The 24918-nt window shown below is 38.1% G+C and overlaps 1 protein-coding gene across 1 annotated transcript in view; it reads left to right on the top strand.

Annotated features, from left to right (window-relative positions):
• The window catches only part of riok2 (RIO kinase 2 (yeast)), a 30331-nt gene extending 9914 nt beyond the window's left edge, over positions 1-20417 (top strand). Inside the window, exons 4-10 of the mRNA XM_060844312.1 lie at positions 1333-1508; positions 6846-6934; positions 11416-11607; positions 12680-12772; positions 15014-15517; positions 19093-19189; positions 20117-20417. Coding sequence (XP_060700295.1) covers positions 1333-1508; positions 6846-6934; positions 11416-11607; positions 12680-12772; positions 15014-15517; positions 19093-19189; positions 20117-20278 — 1313 coding nt within the window. The 3' untranslated portion in view covers positions 20279-20417. The remainder of the gene's footprint in view (positions 1-1332; positions 1509-6845; positions 6935-11415; positions 11608-12679; positions 12773-15013; positions 15518-19092; positions 19190-20116) is intronic.
• Positions 20418-24918: the final 4501 nt, after the last annotated feature.

Below are 24918 nucleotides of genomic sequence, written 5' to 3'. Positions count from 1 at the left end.
ATGTTTGTTGCAACCTTGTGTTATACTCTGATATTTGTTTTCAACATTCACTGATTATCTTCTTAAACTGAAATATTTTGGGAAATTTTAACATTGTGTTTACAAGCAAAGTAAGCTTTAGTGTTAATCATATAATGCTTTGTAATATTTTGTCAGTTTACATTATTAATTTGTCATTATGGACTTTTAATGCCTTCTTGGCTTTACATTGCTCAAGAAGGAAAAAGGATATAATGGTATTGTTCTACATGATTATGATGAAAAATATGTAATATGGATTAGACTTTGGGGTCTGGATGTAAAATAAAGGCAAATTGATCTGGTTCAGTTCTGTGAATGTAACTGGTAAAAATGTTTATTTTGGAACAGTGTGTGTGGTTGCAGTCACGTGCCTTGCAGAATGTGTATGTTAAGCAATAGAATGTTTATGCATCTGAGTGTACCATAAAATCAGTAGTTTATTTTGACTTTAAAACAGAAGGTTCAAGTTCTCCAGGAGTTCAGTACAGAAAGGAGAAAAATTCCTCGAGAAGGCAATTCAAGTTTTAGTTCAGGAAAACCAGTCACCATAGCTGAAGTGTTTTAGTTTTGTGTAGGTTCCAAGCCAGGAGAGTTTGGATAAGATATTCATGTTGTTAGAACTGAAAACATACAGTCCATACCAGTAGATTCAAACCAATCCAAAATTTGTCTGTACAGGCCAAAGAAGAGAAACTAGGAGAAATCAGTTCAGTAAAATCTTAAGAGTTACGATGCAAATGAAATTTCTCTGGATCCGAGTATCTGTAAAAGGATAATGTTGGATGATAGGCTGAAACTTTTTTTCTGCTGTTCATGTTACAATCATTCTGTCATTTATAGTATTTTGTTTTTGTTTTTCTCCTATTAAGAAGTAAAACTATGTTCTGTTGTTAAAGCGCATATGCCTTGTGTGAATATGTTTCAGTGACTAACCTCTATTCTCAAAAATAGGAAAAATTAAATACACAATTTATCAAGCCAGGTTTCCTTTCTGGGTCTAACTTGACTGAGCAACCACCAGCTGGGATATACTTTGTGTTTTCTATTACCATTTTCAGACTAAGAACTCCTCAGATCATGGTGGTTATTTATTACAGAGGAAGCTGGGCTATTTATGCATATTTACTGTTGGGGTCCTAAAAATTATGATCTGACCAGTTCCACCAATATCTTAATTAGAAATAAACTCTGCAGATGTTGGCGATCTGAACTAAAAGCAAAGTGCTGTAGCTGGGGAAACAGTGTTAATGTTTTAAATCCAATAATTCTTCTTTTGACCAAAATATCTTAATTTACATTGATCTGTTGCAGATATTTATATAGTGGCAAATGAAGAGGAACAACAGTTTGCTTTGAAACTGCACAGGTTGGGTCGTACATCATTTCGAAATCTGAAGAACAAACGTGACTATCACAAACACAGACAGAAAATGTCATGGCTTTATCTCTCTCGTCTTGCAGCAATGAAAGAATATGCATATATGAAGGTATTTAATCCTTTTGAAATGCATCTGATTAATTTTCCAAGATTTACCTTAAGAATAAAGTGCAACATTTTTAATGTAGTTTAAAATGATGTGCTCCAAAACTGAAAGGGAAGCAAGAGGTTGTTCACTTGTGCTATCATTTTATATAATGTTTCAACTCATTTCTGAAATGGTTCTTTCCCTGTCGGATCATCTGCCATCTTGTATTGAACAGAAATCTGTTAAGATGAGAGAAAATAAAGCAAGCAGGAAGTGAGGGGAGAGAAAGAAGGAAAGCTAGTTGGGAAAGGCTGAAACGAGACTACTCTCCACTCATGGTGTGTCTCCAGAAATCTTTTTCCTATTCTAAAATAGAAACTACAAATCCATTTTAAAGGAATGTTGTCATCCTTATTCTTCACTAACTAACACCACTCTTGTTTGAAGACCAGTATTGGTCCAGATGTCTGTTGTCTAAGATCCATTAGTTCATTAATTACATGTGAAATTCTGCTGCAAAGTTCCATTTCAAAACAGAAATTGCTATTTGCTCTAACTTAGAGAAAAAGGTACCACTCACTATGTGAATCTGTAGTTGGGTTAGATTTTTAGGTGTCCCTATGATAGGCCTTTATAATGTCCAAATTCTGGTCACTTAACTGACAGAAAGAACAAAAGTGACCATGCATTGAGAAGTTCCATTGAAAAACCACTGGATGTCAGCACAAGAATTATTAAACCTTTTCTCATAGACATCAGTGTGAAGACCAATGTGCTAGTGGTAGTAGTAGTCATGGAATCATACAGCGCGAATCATACAACCCACCGGTACGACCAGTCTATGCTGAACATAATCCCAAACTAAATTTAGTCTCATCTGTCTGCTCCTGGTCCATGTCTCTGTGAGTCTTTACTCTTCATATACTTATCCAAATGTCTTTTAAACATTGTGATTGTATCCACATCATCACTTCCTCAGGAAGTTCATTCCACATGTGAACCAGGCTCTGTGTGTAAAATAAAAAGTCCCTCAGTCTTTAACTCTCTCCTCTCACCTTAAAAATGTGCCTCCAGTCATAGAAATGTACAATATGGAAATATACCCTTTCCTTCCATCTAACCCACCCATGTCGACCAGGTATCCTAACCTAATCTAGTCCCATGTGCCAGTACTTGGCCCATATCCCTCCAAACCTCCCCTATTGATATGCCCATTCAGATGCCTTTTAAATGTTTATAGTTATACCAGCATCTGGCAGCACATTCCATACACTCACCACCTTCTGTGTGGAAAAAGTTGCCCCTTAGGTCCCTTTTCTTTTTCTCCTCTCACCCTAAACCTATGCTGTCTAGTTCTGGACTCCCCCACCCCAGGGAAAAGCCTTGTCTATTTATCCTATCCATGCTTCTCATGATTTGGTCATGCCACAAAGATTGGTGTTGGGTCCACTGCGTTTCATCATTTATAGAACATAGAACAATACAGAGCAGAACAGGCCCTTTGGCCCTTGAAATTGCGCCAACCTGTGAACATACCTAAGCCCATCATCATCCATATGCTTATCCAAGGACTCTTTAAATCTCCCTAATGTGGCTGAGTTAACTACATTGGCAGACAGGGCATTCCACGACCTTACCAGTCTGAGTAAAGAACTTGCCTCTGACATCTGTCTTAAATCTATACCCCTCAATTTACAGGAATGCCCCCTCGTACAAGCTGACATCACCATTCTGGGAAAAAGACTCTCACTGTCCACTCTACCTAATCCTCTGATCATCTTGTGTGTCGCTATTAAATCCCCTCTTAGCCTTCTCTCCAATGAGAACAGACCCAGGTCCCTCAGCCTTTCCTCATAAGACCTTCGCTCCAGACCAGGCAACATCCTGCTAAATCTCCTCTGTACCTTTTCAATGCTTCCACATCCTTCCTGTGATGGGGCAACCAGAATATTTCAAGTGAGGCTGCACTATCACTTTGTACAGTTGCAGCATGACATCACAGCTCCAGAGCTCCGTTTTTATTGGTAGGGGGACTAACATTCCATATGCCGCCTTAACAGCACTATCAGCCTGGGTGCAACTATCAGGAGTCTATGTACATGGACACCAAGATCCCTCTGCACGTCCACGCTACCAAGAATCTTTCCATTGACCCAGTATTCTGCCTTCCTGTTGTTCTTCCTAAAGTGAATCCCTATACGCTTATCTGAATTGAACTCCATTTGCTACCTCTCAGCCCAATTCTGCAGTTTATCCAAGTCCCCCTGCAACATGTAATCTTCTTCCATACTGTCCACCACATCACTGACTTTTGTGTCTTCTGCAAACTTAATAAACCATCCACCTATGCCTGCATCCAAGTCATTTATAATAAATGACAAACAGCAGTGGTCCCATAACAGATTCTTGTGGCACACCACTAGTAACTGGACTCCAGGCTGAATATTTTCCATCAACCACCACTCGTTGCCTTCTTACAGAAAGTCAGTTTTTAATCCAAACTATTAAATCACCCTAATCCCATGCCTCTACATTTTCTGTAATAGTGTACCATGTGGAACCTTATCAAAGGCTTAACTTGAGGTCCATGTACACCACATCAACTGCCCTACTCTCATCCACATGCTTGGTCACCTTCTCAAAAAAACTCAATGAGGTTTGTGAGACACGACCTGCCCTTGACGAAACTATGTTGACTATCTCCAATCAAATTGTTGTTTGCTAGATGATTATAAATCCTATCTCTTACAATCCTTTCCAAAACCTTTCCTACAACGGACGTAAGGCTTGCTGGTCTTTAATTACCTGGGTCACCTCTGCTGTCCTCGAACAAGGTACAACATTTGCAATCCTCTGGTACTAAACCTATAGACCATGACGACTCAACGATCAAGGCCAAAGGCTCCGCATCTCCTTCCCAGAGAATCCTCCGATAAATCCCATCCAGCCCAGGGGTCTTATCTACTTTTGCACCTTTAGAATTGATAACACCTCCTCCTTACTAACCTCAATCCTTTCTAATATAATAGCCTATAGCTTGGTCTTCTCCTCTGCAATGTTCTCCTTTTTCCTGAGTGAAAACAGATGAGAAATATTTGTTTAGCACCTCTCTGATCTTCACAGGGTCCACACACAACTTCCCACTTCTGTTTTTGACTGGCCCTATTCCAACCCCTAGTCATCCTTTTTTATTCCTCACATGCCTATAGAAAGCTTGAGGGTTCTCCTTTATTCTACCTGCTAAAGACTGCTCATGTCCCCTCCTTGTTCATCTTAACTCTTCTTAAAACCTTCCTTGTTAATCTGTAACTCTCCATAGCCTCATCTGAACCATCTTGTCTCAACATCACATAAGCCCTCCTTCTTCTGCTTAACAAGAGATATAATTTCTTGAGTAAACCACAGTTCCCTTACCTTATCATTTCCTCCATGTCTGAAGGACATTTCTATCAAGGACACGTAATATTTGTTCCTTAAACCAGCTCCACATTTCGATTGTTCCCATCCCCTGCATTTTGCTACCCCATTCTATGCCTCCTAAGTCTTGCCTAATCACATTATAATTGCCCTTCCCCTTCCCCATCTATAACTCTTGCCCTGTGGCATGTACCTATTGCTTTCCATCGCTAAACTAAACTTAACTGAATTATGGTCATTCTCTCCAAAGTGCTCACCTGCCACTAAGTCAAAACACCTGGCCAGGTTCATACCAAGCACCAGATCCAGTGTGGCCTCCCTCTTGTCGGCCCTTCGACATACTGTGTCAGTAAACTCTCCTGCACACATTGGACAAAAACTAATCAATCCAACGTACTAGAGTTACAGCATTTCCAGTCAATGTTGTGGAAGTTAAAGTCCCCCATAATAATCACCCTGTTCCTTTCATTCCTGCCCAGAATCATTTTGCCAATCCTGTCCTCCTGGAACTTGGAGGCTTTTTTATTTAAGAAAAAGCAAATCTTCCAGCAGTGTGGCCTCTTCTCTCCTGTTTCTAACCTCAGCACATACTACCTCAGTGGACATGTCCTTGTCCTTGTCAAAAGTTCTTTCAGCCAGCGTTATACTTTCCTATTTACATAAATGATTTGGCTGTGAACATAGGGGGTATAATTAGTAAGTTTATAGATAACACAAAAATTGAAGGAACAGTGGACAGCGAAGAAAGTTACCTCCGATTCCAACAGGATCTTGATCAGATGGCCCAATGGGCTGAGGATTGGCAGATGGAGTTTAATTTAGATAAATGTGAGGTGCTGCATTTTGGAAACTCAAATCAGAGCAGATCTTATGCACTTAATGGGAAGGTCCTGGGGAGTGTTGCTGAACAAAGAGACCTTGGAGTACAGGTTCATAGCTCTTTGAAAGTAGAGTCGCAGGTAGATAGGATAGTGAAGAAGGCGTTTGGTATGCTTTCCTTTATTGGTCAGGGCATTGAGTATCAGTGTTGGGAGGTTGCACTGCAGCTGCACAGGACATTGGTTAGGACAGTTTTGGAATATTGTGTGCAATTCTAGTCTCCTTGCTGTTAGGAAGGATGTTGTGAAACTTGAAAGGGTTCAGAAGAGCTTTACAAGGATGTTTCCAGGGTTGGAGGATTTGAGCTATCTGGAGAGGCTGAATATGCTGGGGCTGTTTTAGCTGGAGTGTCGGAGGCTAAAGGATGACCGTATAGAGATTTCTTGAAATTCTCCATCCTAGGAAAAAGGCAACTGCCATTATCTCTATCTATACCTCTTATTATTTTCTAAACTTCTAATAAGGTCACCTCTCAACCTCCTCCGCTCCAGTGAAAAAAGTCCCAGCCTATCCAGCCTTTCTTTATAACTCAAACCTTCCATAAGTGGCAACATGCTGATAAATCTCGTCAGAACCCTGTCCAACTGAATAACATCCTCCTTATAACTCGTCTACCAGAAGTGGGCACAGTATTCAAGAAGAGGCCTCACCAATGTCCTATGTAGCCTCAACATGACTTCCCAACTCCTAATACTTGAAGGACTGAGCAATGAAGCCAAGTGTGCCAAACACCTTTTTAACCACCCTGTCTATATGTGACATAAACCTCAAAGAATTATGCAGCTGAGCCCCTAGGTCCCTGTCTTCCACAACACTACCACAGTGCTATTATTAATTATATAAACCTTACCCTTGTTTGTTGTACCAAAATGCAATACCTTGCATTTGTCCAGATTGAATTTCATCTGCCATTTTTCAGCCCATTGATTCATTTGATCAAGATCATTTTTATTGCATAGTTAAACAAAATGTACATAATGTCTGGCTAATAAGTCACAGTCTTAAAACAGATTAAATATTCTGACCTATTTAATTAAGATCAATATGTTTATTTGTGTCAAGGCATTATATGACCGAGGATTCCCTGTTCCTAAACCAATTGATTTCAACAGACATGCAGTGGTCATGGAGCTTGTAAATGGTTATCCCATGTAAGTATCAGCAGTCTTTCAGAACAAGATTAATATTCTGTAAAAGAGTTTCTTTATGATGTTTGAGGTGGCAGATAAAGTGGACATTTGAAGCTCTGAACTGGATATGTATGAGGTATTGCAAGCCGCTAGCAACAGCAGCATTTTATTTAACCATGTCTGTAAAATCCTTACCTGGCATATTGATTTGCTCTGCCATTACCATCATTCAGGGGGGTCAAACCTGGTTTAGAGAGTGCAGAAGTATATCCCCTGATGTGCAACAAGCATTCCTCAAAATGAGGTGCCAACCTGATGAAACTACAGTGCAAGACTTACATGTATGCTAAAAGTCAAAGCAGCATGGTGTGAACAGAAGTAAATGAGCCTACAATGCTCAAATCGAAGAACTGTACTAAACAGTTAAACAGAGATAGAAAAGCCGCTCAAATTTTGGGGCCAAAACCAGTATTCCCTTTTTTTTCCATCCACATGCAGAATAAGTTCTGGAAAGTGCACCACTTTTTGTGAATTTTTATCACCAGTAGAAAGAAAGAAAACTCTTCAGAGTATTTATATTTTTCTTTACTCATGGGATCTGAGTATTGCTGGCTGGACCAGTATTTATTGCCAATCCCTGTTTTCCCTTGAGAAAGTGGTGGGAGCTGTCACCTTGAACTATTGTAGTCCATGTGCTATCAGTAGATTTACAATGCTGTCAGGGAGAAATTTCCAGGATTTTGACTCAACAACACTGAAGGAATGGTGATAGATTTCCAAGTCAGAATGGTGAATGGTTTTGAGAGTAACTTGCAGGTGGCAGTATTCCTATATATCTGCTGGTCTTGCCTCTAGTTAAAAGTGGTTGTAGGTTTCGAAGATGTTGTTTAAAGAGCCTTCGTGAATTTCTGCAATGCATCTTGTGTAAATGGTACACACTGTTGCTACTGAGCTTTGGTGGAGGGAGAGGATATTTGTGGATGTGGTACCAGTCAAGTGGGATACTTTGTCCTGGGTTGTGTCAGGTTTCTTGACTGTTGATTGAGTTGCAGTCATCCAGGCAAATGAGGAGTTTTGCATCAGACTCTTGACTTGTGCCTTGTAGGTGATGCACAAAAGGTGAGTTAGTCGCAGAGGATTCCTAGCTTCTGACCTTCTCTTACGACACTATTTATACTGCTAGTTCAGTTTTGTTTTTGGTCAATGCTGTCTCCAAGAATATTGGTAATGAAGGATTCGGTGATGATAACACCATTTGAATGGCAAGGGACGATGGTTAGATAATCTCTTGTTGGAGATGGTCACTGCATAGCATTTGTGTAGCGCAGATGTTATTTACCGTATTTTAGCCCTAGCCTGGGTATTTTCCATGTCTTAAGTCTTTTATTTCACATTTACTGTGGCAGAATTTGAACTTATGATCTCTAAGTTTTAAATTCAGTACCATAACCTTTACACTACCTTATGAGAAAAGCATTTATAGAGCCATAGAGATGTACAGCACAGAAACAGACACTTCGGTCCAACTTGTCCATGACGACCGGATATCCCAACCTAATCTAGTCCCACTTGCCACCACCTGGCCTATATTCCTCCAAACCCTTACAATTCATATACCCATACCCATGCCTTTTTAACTATTGCAATTGTACCAGCCTCCACCACTTTCTCAGGCAACTCATTACATGCATCACCCTCTGAAAAGTATACAGCATATAAAGCAGTAATTGCTACTCCTGGAATTTGAGGAAATCACTTGCAACACCCAAAGTACCTCAAAGGAACAGCCTGATACAGCCAGACATTTTTCCCATCCTCCATCTTGGATCACCCAAAATCCCCATCTTAACTTTTATTTTGTAACTTTCATTTTGGTCATTTGACATGGGAAAAATTGAACTGATACTGAAAGTTCAAAACCAGCATTTCTTTTGGATTTGGCAAATTCAAACTCTCAGAGCTAACAAAGCCTGCTTTTTGATAGGTAGAAAATGTGAAAAAGGCAACTTTTTGAAGTATAAAATGGTTTTGCTGCTTAAAACTACTATAAGTGAGAGTATGTGAGTAAATGCTTTGCATTATCAAACAATATCAGGTAGAGGTAAAGTCTCTCTTGGAATTTGGAGTGTGGTTGACTCCTGTGAACTGTAGGGTCAAAGACAAAAACAGTGCCCTGTCATTTAAGTGAATGTTATGGGGGGGGGGGGGAGGGGGGGGGGGAGCGAAACTGGGAACTGGGATGGAGAGCATTGTAAAAAGAGAATGGAATCCAAGAAGGGAGAATGACTGACTTATACAGTTAATGGGAGGTCCCTGGAGATTAGAGTCATAGAGATGTACAGCATAAAAACAGACCCTTCAGTACAACTTGTCCAGATATCCCAACCCAATCTAGTCCCATCTGCCAGCACCTGGCCCACATCCCTCCAAACCCTTCCTATTGATATACCCATCCAGATGCCTTTTAAATGTTGCAATTGTACCAGCCTCCACCACCTATGGCAGCCCATTCCATACACATATCACCCTCTCTGTGGAAAAAGTTGCCTCTTAGGTCTGTTTTATATCTTTCCCTTCTCACCCTAAACCCATGCCCTCTAGTTCTGGACTTCCCCATTATAAGGAAAATACTTTGTATATTTACACTATCCATGCCCCTCATGATTTTATAAACTTCTATAAGGTCACCACTCCTCCTTCAACACTCCAGGGAAAACAGCAACAGCCAGTTCAGCCTCTCCCTATAGCTCAGATCGTCCATCCCTAGCAACATCCTTGTAAATCTTTTCTGAACCCTTTCAAGTTTCACAATATCTTTCCGATAGGAAGGAGACCAGAATTGCACACAATATTTCAACAGTGGCCTAACCAATGTCCTGCACAGTCGCAACATGACCTCCCAATTCCTGTACTTAATATTCTGACCAATAAAGGAAAGCATACCAAACGCCTTCTTCACTCTCCTATCTACCTGGAACTCTACTTTCAAGGAGCTATGAACCTGCAGTCCAAGGTCTTTTTGTTCAGTAACACTCCCTAAGACCTTACCATTAAGAATATAAGTCTTGCTAAGATTTGCTTTCCCAAAATGCAGCATCTCGCATTTAACTAAATTTAAACTCCATCTGCCACTTTTCAACCCATTGGCCCATCTGATCAAGATCCTGTTGTAATCTGAGGTAACGTTCTTCGCTGTCCACTACATCTCCAATTTTGGTGTCATCTGCAAACTTACTAACTGTACCTCTTATGCTCACATCCAAATCATTTATAACAGTAGTTGTAAGATTGTTGTCAAGTAGTGACCCAGGGGTTCAGATAAATAGTTCTTTTGAAAGATGTGTCAGAGGCAGACATGCTGGTTAAGAAGATGTTCAGCACACTTGCCTTCATTGCTCAGACCATTGAGTATAGCAGTGGGGACGTCAGGAGGTTTTACAGGATGTTAGTGAGGCCACCTTTGGAACAGAGCCTACTGCTGTGGTTGTCCTCCTATAGGAAGGATATTATTAAATTGGAGAAAGTTCAGAAAAAATTTACCAGACTCTTGCTGGGACTGGAGGGTTGAGTTATAAGTATAGGCTGCAACTTTTTTCACTGGAACATAGGAGGTTGAGGAGTGACATTATAGATGTTTATAAAATCGTGAGGGGCATTGATGAGGTGAATAGTAAAGATCTTTTCCCTAAGGTGGGGGAGCTCAAAACTAGAGGACATCGTTTCAAGGTGAGAGGAGAAAGATTTAAAAGGGATTTGAGGGTGGGACGTATATGGAATGAACTGCCAGAAGAAGTGATGGATGCAGGTTCAGTTACTATATTTAAAAGAATTTGGATACATGAATAAGAGGTTTTTAAAGAGATATGACCCAAAAGCAGGGAAATGGGACTAGTTTAGTTTGAGAAATTTGGTCAGCGTAGATGAGTTGGACTGAAGGGTCTGTTTCCGTGCTCTGTGATTCTGAATGTTGAGAGCTTTGGGGAAATATTGGCACTTATTTTACCAACAGTTTTTTGTTAGATTAAAAATCTATTTATTGTGAAGGAATGAACGATTTTCATTTTCAAGGTAAGCACCTACAAAGCATAGAAAAGTGAATTGGAGGGAGGTAGCATTTAGAAGTATACACAGTTGATAATGCCTATGAGATGACCTCACAGGAAGTTTTACACTATTTACAGATCTGGGCTAGGTATCGCAAACTTCCTATAAATAACCTTATATTTTTGAGTCAAATGACTGTGGTTTCAAGCTTGCTTCAACAATTCTACAAAACAAACTGCAGTGGATTGAGTAGATCATTGGTATTAACAAAAGTGCTCTTAGTAATCCTTAATTACTTGCTAACTCTTAGTATCCTAATAACTGTTTGAAAATACCTGAAGCTCACCGCCTCTCCCAATTCACCATCTCACTCACTGTGAACCAAGTGGGGTGGTGAAAGGGAGGAAGCAAGTGGGGCTTTAAAGATCAAAATATTTAATAGATTTATTTTGCTTTAGGTGTCAAGTTCACCAGCTTGATAATCCTGCAGAAACCTATAACGAATTAATGGATCTTATTGTTAAACTTGCTAATCATGGTTTAATTCATGGTGACTTCAATGAATTCAACTTGATGTTGGACGATGAGGATCGTGTCACAATGATTGACTTTCCGCAGATGGTATCTACATCTCACCTAAATGCTGAATGGTAAATACAAAACCAAATCAATTTTTTTTTCCCCAGTTTATGTTCATTTTATATGGAATAATTTACCACAGATTTAGAATGGATGCTATCCTGTTTCTTGCACAAATAAATCAATATTCATTTGCGTTCTGCAACTTAAGTTATTATTGTGTCTGTCCTCCTTCAAAGGCATATTATCCGGGTAAGACTTTACTTCCAACTTTTCTTTCATAGGTGCCCAACTGTTTGATTCACAGGAAGTTAACCGTTTCAGTATATGACTATGGAAACCATGACTATGACTAAAACTAGAATTTTTACAAAAAATACACACAACATGGAGAATGTTTTGAACCTCATTTCTAAAAAGGAAAGGGGTTTTGGGTGGACATCCTTTTATCTCAGGAGTTCTGTTGAACGGTTTCTATTCAAAGTTTTCAGGTCTTTTTCAGGTAGCTGTGGATCCATTCAGTGTTTGCCGCTTTTATTTTGAACTTGCGATATTTGTAGTATTTCTTTCTTTTTCTCTGCTGAGACAGGGTCTCTAAAGTTATTTTTCACAATGACTGAAAGAAGTAATGTTATAATTTGGTCTGTGAACTCTCGATTTCTTCGATAATGAATTTTTAATGTCACTCAAGAGAAGGTACTCAACAGAGGCAAGATAAGCTTCAAGAGGAAAGCTGGAATTAGAGTTGAAAGACAGGGAAAAGTAAACTGCTCTGCTAACTTTACCAGCAATCTAAATGACTTCCCTATCTTCCCGAGCAGGTGAAGTAGTGTGTTGGGGATGGAATTTAGTGGTCATTAAAATATAAAATTAAAAATTAATGATGATTAGAAAATGAAGTCTTTAGTGTATTTTGCAGAAGTTCAACTTGCATAAACGTTAACTTTGTTTTTGTTTAAATGTATTGGTGCCCAAAATGATAAATCATAAGATTTTAATGAAAATCATTTGTCTTACAAAGGGAAAAGCAGATTTTTATTGGCAATTTTTTTAAATGATGAGCTACAGGGAGATTTTCAGAAAAATATATATTTAATACACCAATTCTGAAAATATTAATTAAAACATGATACTTTTTTTCAGGTATTTTAATAGAGATGTAAAATGTATTCGTGATTTTTTTATCAGACGCTTTAACTATGAAAGTGAACTTTATCCAACATTCAGGGATATCAGGTGAGCAATATTTATGAGTTGATATATTCTTGTGGAATTTAATTTTGTAGTTTTAGACTAATTGTTTGGCTGTAAATTGGTAGTATGTTCAAAAGGCATAATTTAACACAAACCAACAATGCAGTGTTGGTTATTGTTTGGGAGTACAGAACTTGGACATACTGAAAGAGATACCATATATTACTCATGTATAGGTCGAATTTTGAAGACATTTTTAAAGCTGAAATTAGAGAATTGACGTATACATGGTGTTGTTTTCGACGGGCTGACATTCATGCTGTAGTTCGAAATACCGTATTATTAGTAGAAGTATATTTGATCGCGCAACTAATCCCAGGTAAAGAAGAATCCTTAATAGTTACTGAATTCTAATTTTCTACTGTCCATCTTCCTGCCGGGTCTGAGTGAGGAACACAAACTTTCCTCAATTTGTGACATTCTCTGACGCAGTACATGGAGTTCCAGTCTCTCTCTGATGGTTGGATGGGTGAGTTTCTTGCCCACAGGCCACAACTCTGATTTGGCTTGCAAGCCTGTCAATCAAGCAGTCAGACATACAGGCAGTGTTATAATTGGAGACCAGCACTGCTTCCCCACTGTGTACCTGTGTGGGGCTGTGCTGATGGAAGGCACTGAAGGTTTGTAGCCTAGTACTGATTGGGGGGGGGGGGGGGGGGGAGAAACGGGACCCTGTTACAAAGCAGCTCACTCAACAAACTGTGCTCGAATTAAATAAATGATACTTCGACTGCACACCTACACTATTATTCTGAAGAGAGTACTAATTGTAAGTTAACTTAGAATAATTACATCAATGCTGATTAATACAAAATTGGATTTTAAAAGAGGAACAATGTATCCTGCAAAATCCTCTACATGAGTGGATTTAATGTTATTCCTAATTGTTTTGGAACCGAACAAAGCAATATAATAAAATGTCAAAGAATTAAAGATATACTGGTATGTAGTTAATATATCTCACTTTTATTCAGATATAATGGCACAAATAAAATAATTAACTTTTTAACAATATTAACTTTTGGATGTATAGTGAACAAAGTGCAGTAAGTACCAATCGACTTAGACCGATCTGAATGAATGAATCAAAACATGCTGTAAACAAAGTGCTGTAAGTAGAGTTATGAATGAATAGAGATGCGATATAATAAGCAAAGAACAATGAGTAGAGTTACCAGTCTGAATGATTCATTCCTTCAGATTGGTAACTCTATTCATTGCTCTTTGAATAGAGATTGCATATAGTAAGCATTCTTAACTCTACTTACAGCACTTGGAATGAATCAAAATGTGCTGTAGTAAACAAAAGTGCTGTAAGTAGAGTTATTAATTAATGAATGGAGATGCGATATACTGGTAGTAAGTAAAGAGCGATGAATAGCGTTACCAATATGAATAAATGAATGTGACTTTGTTTAAGTGGGTTGATGGGATCATTGACTTAATTTCTTCATTAAGCAGATATTTTTTGAGAAATCTATGAAATTTCAGCAAAGTAAGTTCATGGGAACATGCAGTTTCCTTTGTAAAAGGTTTATAATGCAGTGTAGTATGGTCTACTTGTACACGAAATGTATGAAAAATACAGGATTTTGGGGGAAAAATAAGGGGTCACCTTATACATTGACCTGTACGTGAGTATACATGGTGTGTTGCCAGAACAAAAAAAATCTCCAATATCTGAGCAGGTTAAGCGAGGTGTTTATATTGCTACTATGCAGTGAAGATGCAAGTGATATTTTCCAATGACAGTTTGCTGTCAGTTCAAAAAGATGTACTTATCATAATTAAACAATTTTTCACTTTTTTAATTTTGAGTATTATTAATATATAGGTCTGAGTTTATCAATGATTCAAGCCAGAGAGAAATTCAGATTCAAACTTTAGCATATTCTTGGAATTTAAAATATTTGGTTATTTGACATTAACAAATAAATGGAAAGCTAGTAAATTATACATTTATGGAATTGTTCCTCCTGTTGTCATCTATCCTTTTTAATGTATTTGTTGGAAACTGATCATTATGTCTCTATAGTCATGTACAAAGTTGTAACATGTGTAAGAATGTTTAAGTTTTGAGATTATTAATCTTTATCTGTATAACTGAGGACACTGTTTCCCATTTCCTCTTTCCTACCTATCCCTATTTTGCTTTGAACTAGTTTACTGCTGTTACTTGTATTTTACCCTCAGTAACCACTATTCCTTAAATATTTACATCAGTAAGGTGGCTTCACTGGATGTGGAGATTGAAGTTAGTGGCTACACTAAAGAGCTCCAAGAAGATTCTGAGCTGCTACATGCTTCAGGCCCTGAAACAGATGATGTTGAAACTGGATTTTCAGAAGATGATTTAGATCATGAAAGTAAATTCTCAAATAAAACATCTGAAAATGTTGATTTGGTTTCTGAAGATGATGCAGATTCTGAGAAGTTTCCTACTAATTTGAAAATTGTGGAAAAAACATGTAAGGATGTTTCGGAAACCAATGAAATTGAAAATATTGATCTGCAAAACCTGAAAATAAATGTACACAAAACTGAAAAGCAAAATAGAGAAGTTGTTGATACTGTTGAACTCTCCGGAATCGATACAGGATATAATCTTGAACATGCCTCTGAAGCTGTGCATCATTCGGGCCAGAGTGATGAGGATCTAGGAGATGAAGACAAATGCCCAAACTTAGTGGATCTATCAGCTCAAAACAAGGAATTTAGACCTTTCAGGTACTAATTCAGCGGTTTAATCGTCTTGTGTTTTATATCATCTTTATGGCTTTCTTTAGTGTATTATTTATATTGGATATGTCTTGTCCATATGGTTTTGCTGAATTTTTCCTTTTCCTCTCTGGTATTCAGTGATCTGCAGACCAATTTGCAGATCAATCTATTAAAAAGTTATGCAATGCACTTGTAAGCTATACCATTACTATTGCTAAAAGCTGCACTTTCAACATCCTAGGGGTTACTGTTGACCAGAAATTGAATGTATTAAGTATGTACTGTAGCTACAAGAGCAAGTTAGAGGCTGGGAAATTGTAGCAGGTAACGTGTGCAAAGCTTGTCAACTATCTGCAAGGCACTCTCTTCTGCACTCTGAAGCACAAGTCAAGAGTATGATGGAATACTCTCCACTTGCCTGAAATCCAACCACTCTCTTATGCTTGACACCATTCAGGACAAAGCAAAGTGATTATAGGGACTATCTCTACAAACATTCACTCCCACCGATGCACAGTAGCAGCAGCAGCATGTACCGTCTGTCGGCGATTCACAAACTCTCCTCCATTCAGCACCTTCCAAACTCTCAGCCATTACTATCAACAAAGACATAGACAGTCGATACATAGAAACATCTCTACTGGCATGTTCCCAACCAAACCACTCATCACCCTTATCCACACACTCCTTCAGTATCAAAATACTGAAACTCTCTCCTGAACAACATTGTTGAATGTTCCTACACTATATGGATTGCAGTAGTTAAAGAAGGCACCTTCACAAGAGCATAGAGGGATGGGCAATAGTCCATATCTCCTGAATTAATATATTAAAAAGTTAGTGGTCCTGTAGTTCATGAAATCTCTAGCATGCTAAGTCATTTCTGTACAGATTATTGTATCTAATATATTCTATTCTCCAAGATATGTTTGAAATGGTAGATCATTTAGTTGGGAATACCAACTATTATTGCATAAAGTAAAATGCTAAAGAATGAAAAAATGATAGATCATTTAGGAGGAGTAAAGACATACTTTTACATCAATATTGTTTCTACATCCCATTTTTTTAAATGTAGAATTTTTATCCTTGCCCATGGCTTAGTTTGAGCCCAGCTTTGTTCTTGTACCATCTGTGTGTGTAGAGGTCAGTGGATATTGATAGCAAGCAGAAACTTGTTTTGTTAATATTTCCACTGTACTGACTAAAAATCAGGTATTCCATTCCTGTGACTGAAGTCTGGCATTTAACTTTGGAATATTGTGATCATGACTAGTGAGTTCACCAGAAGGTCATCTGAGTAGGTTTCCCCTTTTTGAATGGATTAATAATGAATAATAGCTTCCTATGCCAGTTAGTTCTCCTCTGTACTGTCCATGTACAGTTGTTATTATTGCTGTTTTCACATCAACATAGTTAATATTTAGATTTGTGTGAGGAATGCATGAATAGATAGAATATTGATGTGCTCTGGTGAAGTTTATTCCTGAAAGATTGCTTCAGTATTTTGAGTTGGTGTGGTTGCAAAAAGTGTTATAACATGGTTGTAGACCAACCTCCAGAGCAAAAGTAAAGAATGATAAAATTCTGAAGACTGTGTATTTGCTGTGTAGGCTGTTCCAACTATAGAGTTGACGAACTTAATTACATTGAAAACTGCAAAATTGACTTTGCAATGCAGTTTTATGGAAAACTATAAAGTGGATGATTACCACATACAGGAATGTATTCAAATTAGGAGAAACTTGATTCTTCCAATAAAGATTATAAGGAGACTAGACTAGATACTTGAAAGGCATGAGGTAGAATGTAATAGAAAATAACATTTGAGGGTAACAAGATCAACAAAGGTAGGCTAAGTAATGACAAAACGGAAGGCTGCAGAGGATTAATTGGGAATACCAACACACAAGTGGAACGCTAAAGAATGAAAAAGAACATAAAGAATGCAAGGAGGGGTTGACTCAGTAAAAGTGAAGATATGCTTGAAAATATAGAAGTGGGCTTGGGCCAAATCTTTATAGCAAATGTCCCCATCTTCAAAAAATGGATGAGGCATGAGACACCAATTTATAGACCTGTGAAATCTGTATTTGCTCTTCATATTTCAAGATATTCTAGCTGATAATTTTAAGGGATAATCTGATGCCATTAGCAACCTTTTTAATTATGAGAGATTGTGTGTCTAATTAGTTTATTGGATTGCTTTCCAGGAAAATCATAAATGTTAAGGAAGACATTTGATGTTTCACATAATTGGTGATTGCCTAAAGTCCAAGGCAGTGGGATAGATAAGAATGTATTAAATTAGTTGGGAAATAGTCAGGAACAAGTAGTAGCAAATGAGCATCCATTTGTTTGGTTGCTAATTACCAATGGAGTGCCATAAGATTGAAAGTGCTATTTTGAAAACATGACTTTGAGAAAGAATTTCGATCCAAGTATCAAACTGAAACCAATGACAAATGATAAATATTTCATAGAATCCCTACAGTGAGGAAACAGACCATTAGACCCAACAAGTCTACACCAACCCTCTGAAGAGTAACCCACCCAGACCCATTTTCCTACCGTTTTACTGTACATTTACCGCTGACTAATGCACCTAGCCTACACATCACTGAACACTAAGTAATTTATCATGGCGAATTCACCTAACCTTCATATCTTTGAATTGTGGGAGGAAACCGGAGTACTTGCAGGAAATCCATGCAGACATGGGGAGAATGTGCAAACTCCGTGCAGACATTTACCTAAGATGGGAATAGAACCAGTGTCCCTGGTGCTGTGAATGTGCCGCCCTCTATTTACAAGGAATTTTGGCTCTTGGTAGGTGGAGAAATGGTGAACAGTTTAATACAGGAAAATGCTAGATTTGTTGGAATGTTAACATGCAATCATGTTAAATAGGAATATATTTTGAAATATTGAGTGAGATGAAGGTCTTGAGATTCTCTAAAATCTTACAGTACAATGCACAAATGATGTGTTTGAATCCATAGCAAAATAAATACAGACAGGTTGTTTTAAACTATTTGTACCAGGTTATCTCTACCTGGTTATGACATTTGGAGTACTGAAACCACTGTTTCACGGGGTTATTTAATTCCTGGAGAAGGTGAGGGAAGGATACAGATCATCCCTGAATTATTAAGACCTGTCTCTGTTGAAATGAGAGGATAGGATCAAAGTGTTAGAAAGATTTGGACCTTTTAAAATTTTAAGCTAAACAGAATTTCAATGCAATGGAATTATAAATGCAGAAAGAGCAAAAGAATATCAGTGCAGGAGAATGCACTTTATTTTTACTAAAACCATCAAAGGTGATGAAATAAGAAAAAAAAAGATCATTTTCAGTTTGTCAGTAAAGCGTTCAAAATTATTAGAAATACATGGAGGGAATGTTGAATTAATGAACTGAAAGTCTTGCCATGACCTGTTACTATGTTCTAGTATATCTGTTGGAGATTTATCAACAGATCCCATAATAGGTTCTTCTGGTATATTAGTATATCTGTCATAAAACGTAGTAAATTTATTGCCAATTTCACTGAGTTGTAAATGCTTATTCCACTCCATAGAAATGAACTCAGCTTGATGCACGTCAATGAGCACAGACAGAGGACAACCAGTTTAAGTTCTGCGGGAAGTCTGATGAGTACTTCAACAATCCCGCCGGTACGTCTTATACTCTATAATGTCTCTTCTAGTTTTCTTTTGCCTTAGTAGCACACAATGATATTGCCTTTCAGGCTTCAAAGCACAACATTTTCCAGCTTGGCCTGTGGATTATACGTGACTTACTAACTTCCATTCTGTACTCACCATCTCTGAGAGGAACCTGATGACTTGGCTACCACTTACCACTAATGCCCTTTGCTACTTGTTTCTTAAATGGGTAGCTCACTCCAAAACGTTTTGTATATGAGCTCCATATTGCATACCGTTTAGAAGTTGCCTATTGACTGAATCCTACTAAGTAGAAATGGGCATTAGTTGTAATAATGTATAGTTTAAACTTTTTTAATTCTATGTTTGCTTATATATTTTTCCATTATAACTCCTAAATTGGTTGAATATTGAAGGATATTAGGTTTGTCTTGCTATTGCTGTGCTAAAACTACAGTGTCATCATTAACAGGTGTGTGTGTGTGTGTGTATTCCCATGTGTATAGCTAATATAATTACTGTATTTGTGAGCAAGTTTTATTAAACTTTCTGTCAACTGTCCATAAATAGCAACTGCATCCACTCCTGTGTAATTTTGGTGGCCTGAGTGTCTGAAACAAAGAGAATACAAAGCAGATGTAGTAGGAGCAGGTCTGAACCTCATGGAATTATATGAATAACCAGGATACCTTTTGGAGAGACGAGATATTCCTTTGGATATGATCCTGAAACAGATTTGGGGAGGTCAGGTTTGCTTTGGGATCATTAAGTGGAGATATTAATTTGTGTGAAAGATGTGTGAGGCCATGGAACTATGAAACCCATTTGAACTGTCGAATATGTCAAGAGTAAATCAAACAGAAGCTGTCAGGATGTTTAAAAATCCTGCTACATTGATTTGCTTTCAATTTAATTTGAGATTGCTTGCTATTTTAGGATGTCATCAAACGGAAAGTTAAACAGCAATTATCCAAACAGCAGAAGACAGTAATCAGAAGACGTTTACAGAAGGGAGAGGCCAACGTCTACACCAAACAGCGACGAGAAAACATGCAGACTATTAAATGGAGTGCAGAAGCAGCAAGCTTTTGGGGTTAAAAGGAGCTTATTAAAATTCAGAAAATGCAAGAAGTTCCAATCAAGTGAATACAATGTAAATGTAAAAATTAATTTGTGGTGATTTCTGTATATTTCAATTGTTAACATTTCCTATATAAAAGCACATTATCATATAAAAGTGTTTTTTATTCAATTTTTAAAACAACTGTTAAAGAGAACATCTAAATTTAGAATTTGAGACTAATTTTAAATATTGGCATTCATATCCATTTATCTGATCTTGGATATCCATTATCACAAATGTCAATCCCACAGATATTTTACAGCTACTTTAATCTCCTGTTTAACTGCAAAGTGAAAGTCCTATTAGTGTAATATTTCTGAATTGTAAATTCTTTGCCACTACTCACATTTACAAACTTATGTTTTCATTTCCAACAGTACAATGTCTTTTGTTTGTGAAAATGTATCAACTGCTGTATTAGGAAAGTTTTGAGCAGTAGGTCTACATGTCCTATAAACTGGGGTGATATATTTTTCAGGCTGATCTTCACAGTCAAGAGACGAGAGACAGTTATCCCATTAGTCTAGGCTGATTTGAGACCAGGTTCCAGATGTGAATGGAAAATCTGCTCCAGTTCACATGTTTAACATATCTGCAGACAGCAATTAATTATCACTTTAGCACTTTGGGGAATTGCATTGCCTTTTAATTTAGATGTCAATACATTGAATACCACCCAAGTTCCATTTATTGTCCGTCCCTAGTTGTCCTTAAAGTGATGGTGAGTTAAGCATCCAAAGTATATGGCTTTCATTTTATTGCTGAATGCCAATCTAGTTCCATAAACTAACTCATCTCTCAACAGAGCTAAAATGGGGCTTGAAAATAATCAGGTAAGAATGCTAGCTTAGGAACTAGACAGGGTACATTTTAGTGCCTGTCCACTGGAAAGCAAAGTGAAAGGCACTTGAAGCATTTCACACTGTAAGTAAGCTAATAAGCATTGTCATCTTTAGTGTACATAGCTGAAAAGTGCCAGATTAAGTTAACAATTTAGGCTGAGATTGTTGTTGAATGCACAGCATGTTGCTTTGAAATATATAGGTTTATTTATCTGTTAGGTTTGCATTAGGCCCAAATTTGAAAATGATGTTGTCCATTGATTATTGCGTTAATCTCCCAGGGTGCACATCTCCCTCCATTTGCTCCTTTTTTTCTCTTCCTCCTTTTGTTATAATTTCCTTTGCAGGCTTGCATATGTAGAATGTAAGATTCACCATCTGACTCTCAAAATCTTCTGAAGTCGTCATATCAGAGTCAACATTTTCCGTTTCTCTATCTAATGCTGCCAGACCTGCTGAGTTTCTTCAGTGTGTACTGTGTCTGTTAAACATAACATGGTAATGGTCTTTGTTACTTTCTTAAGGTTAATTACCTCGTGTCTACCAGCACACGCTCGTTTCACTAAATCGGATAGCAAATTTTGGCAACAGCACCTGCACCCTTTGTTCTTTAACACTCTTCATTTATCATCAACTGCAAATCTTAGCCAACGTTATGTTTCACTTCTTCTTTTGCATCCTTTTCGTATTTCTTTTAAGTATCAGCCATGGCTCAGGTTAACTGTCACCTGAGTTACAAGGTTCTGGGTTCATACGCCACTCCAAAATATCAGCACGCAAAACAAAATCAAGGCTGGCAATAGTGTGGAATACTGTCAGAAAATACTTTCAGATGGAGCATTAAACCAAGGCCAATCTGTCCTGGATGAATGTAAGTAAAGTGATGCAGACTCATGTTCAAGGGACGGATACTTAAACCCCACCATGGCAGATTGTGAAATTTAATTTCAGATTATATCGAATTTAAAAGCTAATCTATTGTCAACCAAATAACCTTTGTCAATTGGCATAGGAACAGTGTCCAAACATGTTGACTAATATCTGGTATGGAAAGAAATCTGACTTCAATACCTGTCTGCCCTATATGTGACTCCAGGCCCGCAGCAATATGTTAACTCTTAACTGCCCTCTGAATCCGCCAAAGGTAATTAAAGATGGACAATTAATATCCCAGACATATATACTCAACATTTTAAGAATGTTTTATTTCACCCTATCTTTTACTTTCCCCTCTACAATACTGGTTGGATAAAAATCCCAGTTTAGATTTACAAAACAAAACTATTCTCCAAACCAAGCCACTTTTGGTTCTCTGTATTCCTGTCTTCTTGGGGATTCTGCTTCACAAGTTACAGATCGATTAAAGGTACCTTTTTAAGAGAGCTATTTTTGGGCAGCCTTTACAAGCTGGTGGCTTGGAAGTTCTCCTCCCAACTGTTCAATTTTCCATTGTCTCATACCCACAAACCATTGGATTGTGTCATTGGCTTTTAAGATTGAATTTAGTATATTGACAAATTTGACTACAATTTGGTATTTTTCAGAGTATAATTTAAACTGCATGGCCTAATTCAAATCCGTTTTGTTTTCAGGCAAACCAGTTAATCTAGCTTTTGACCAAGTGTTAAATTGTTACCTTATTTGAGAACACTTGGTGCAGTCACATGGTTCTGCTAGCTTCTAAGTCTCTTAAAGGTACATTATACCCACATCTTCATAACAGCTTGCTGAAGTCAATGACTAGATTCTTCATTTTGCTGATGTTGATGGTGAGATTGTCTTTACACCATGCTGCTAAGTACTTTAATATCTTTCGTGTACTCTGTCTCATTGTTGTTTGAGATCTCTTCTACAACCATGTCAGCAAACATGTAAGTAGAGTTGGGGCAGAATTTGGCCAGAGAGTCGTGAGTGTATAGGAGTACAGTAGGGGTTTGAGTACACAGTCTTGCGGGGCATTGGTGTTCAAGATTATTGTGGAGGAGGTGTTGTTTATTCTACTGATTGTGTTCTATGGTTAGGAAATTGAGGATCCAGTTACAGAGAGAGGAGCCAAAATCTAGGTCTGAGTTTGGAATTATGATGTTGAAGGTGGAGCTGTAGTTAATAAGTAGGAGCCTGACATGGATATTCTTGTCTAGATATTTCAGGGATGAATGTAGGACCAAGGGGATGGGTTCTACTGTGGACCTGTTGTGACAGCACAGGAATTGCAAAGAATCATGGCGATTTGGTAGGCTGGGAGTTGGTGTGAGCCATGACTAGCTTCTGGAAGCACTTCATAATTATGGAGGTCAGAGGCAGGCAGTAGTCATTAAGATATGCTGCCTGATATTTTTTTGCCACTAGGATGATGGTGGTCTTCTTGAGGCAGGTGGGGACTTCAGATCATAGTAAGGAGATGTTAAAGATGTAGGTGAATACTCCCACTAGCTGGTCTGCACAGGGTCTGAGTATGCAGCTGGGACTCCATCCAGACCAGTCACTTTCCAGGGATGATCTTTGGGTACAGGTGATATCGTTTCACTGATCTGCTGTTCAGAAATGAGTGTAAAATTCATTGAACCCATCAGGTAGGGATGTATTATTGCCTGTGTATCTGTTTGAGTTCACTTTGTAGCCCATTATGTTGCGTAAGCCTTGCCCCAAATGACACGTATCCTTGTGGTTAGCCTGGGTTCTCATCCTTACTTTGGTGCTCTGGTGGCCTTGCGAAATTCATACCTAGATTTTCTGTATAGGTTAGGATTGCCCAACTTGAATGCCTCAGACTCCCTCCTGAAGTCCAAGTCTATCTCCTGGTTCATCAAAGGTTTCTGGATTAATGTCTTTGGCAAGCAATCTTCTACACACTTACTAAAGAAGTCTTTACTAGTAGTAGCATACTGATTTAGATGACCTACTGATTTCTTGAAATTAGAGTTAGTGGAATGTTCCAATCAGTGCCATAGAAGCCTCAAATCAATACTGCGCTACTTCCTGTATTAGGTCGTCCTCCTAGTTTCTGGTTATAAGCCTGGAAGTGGAGCACAGCGTTGCGATCTGATTTTCCAAAATGCGGGTGGGGAATGAAGTTGTAGGCATCTTTGATCGTCATACAATAATGGTCAAGGATGTTCGGACCTCTGGGAAGAGATTGTTGACTTTACACCATGCCACTAAGCTCTCTTTCCTGTACTCTGTCTTATTATAGAACCCTTGCCCCAATACCATTAGTCTGGGCTTCTGGATTACTAGTCCACTGAAAATACCACTACACCAACATCTCCCCTCCCACACTTGAAGACAATTAACCAACTCATAAGGTATTGACTGATGATTAACCATACTCCTATTACAACAGCTTCCCGGCTGTCCAGACACTATATTGCTGTCTTTGCTAAGTAAGTATTAAGAAACAAAATTGTTTTGGCAAACCTATATGAGATTCCTTAAATACTCTCTTCACTAGCATCCTAGTTTTGACGAATACCATCTGATCTCAAATACACCCAGCTATAGCCTATATTGCCACTGTATTCTGGATTATGTTTTGTTTGTCTATAATCACCTTCCATCAACCTGTATTTAAAATCTTCATCTTTATCTTCAAATCCTTCTATGGCTTTGACCCATTTATTTCTGTTACTTTCCTCCATCTCATATCCTCTACATGAAACTTTATTCCTGCAGTTTTGGCCTTTTGGTATTTGGTCTTAAAACGCATTCTCCCCGTGTCTGCGTGGGTTTCCTCCGGGTGCTCCGGTTTCCTTCCACAGTCCACCAATGTGCAG

This window comes from Hemiscyllium ocellatum, chromosome 2, assembly GCF_020745735.1.
Source record: "Hemiscyllium ocellatum isolate sHemOce1 chromosome 2, sHemOce1.pat.X.cur, whole genome shotgun sequence".
In the NCBI taxonomy this organism is placed as follows: domain Eukaryota; kingdom Metazoa; phylum Chordata; class Chondrichthyes; order Orectolobiformes; family Hemiscylliidae; genus Hemiscyllium; species Hemiscyllium ocellatum.
Note: the sequence above shows the minus strand (reverse complement) of the source record. Positions and strands in the feature narration are given on the sequence as shown.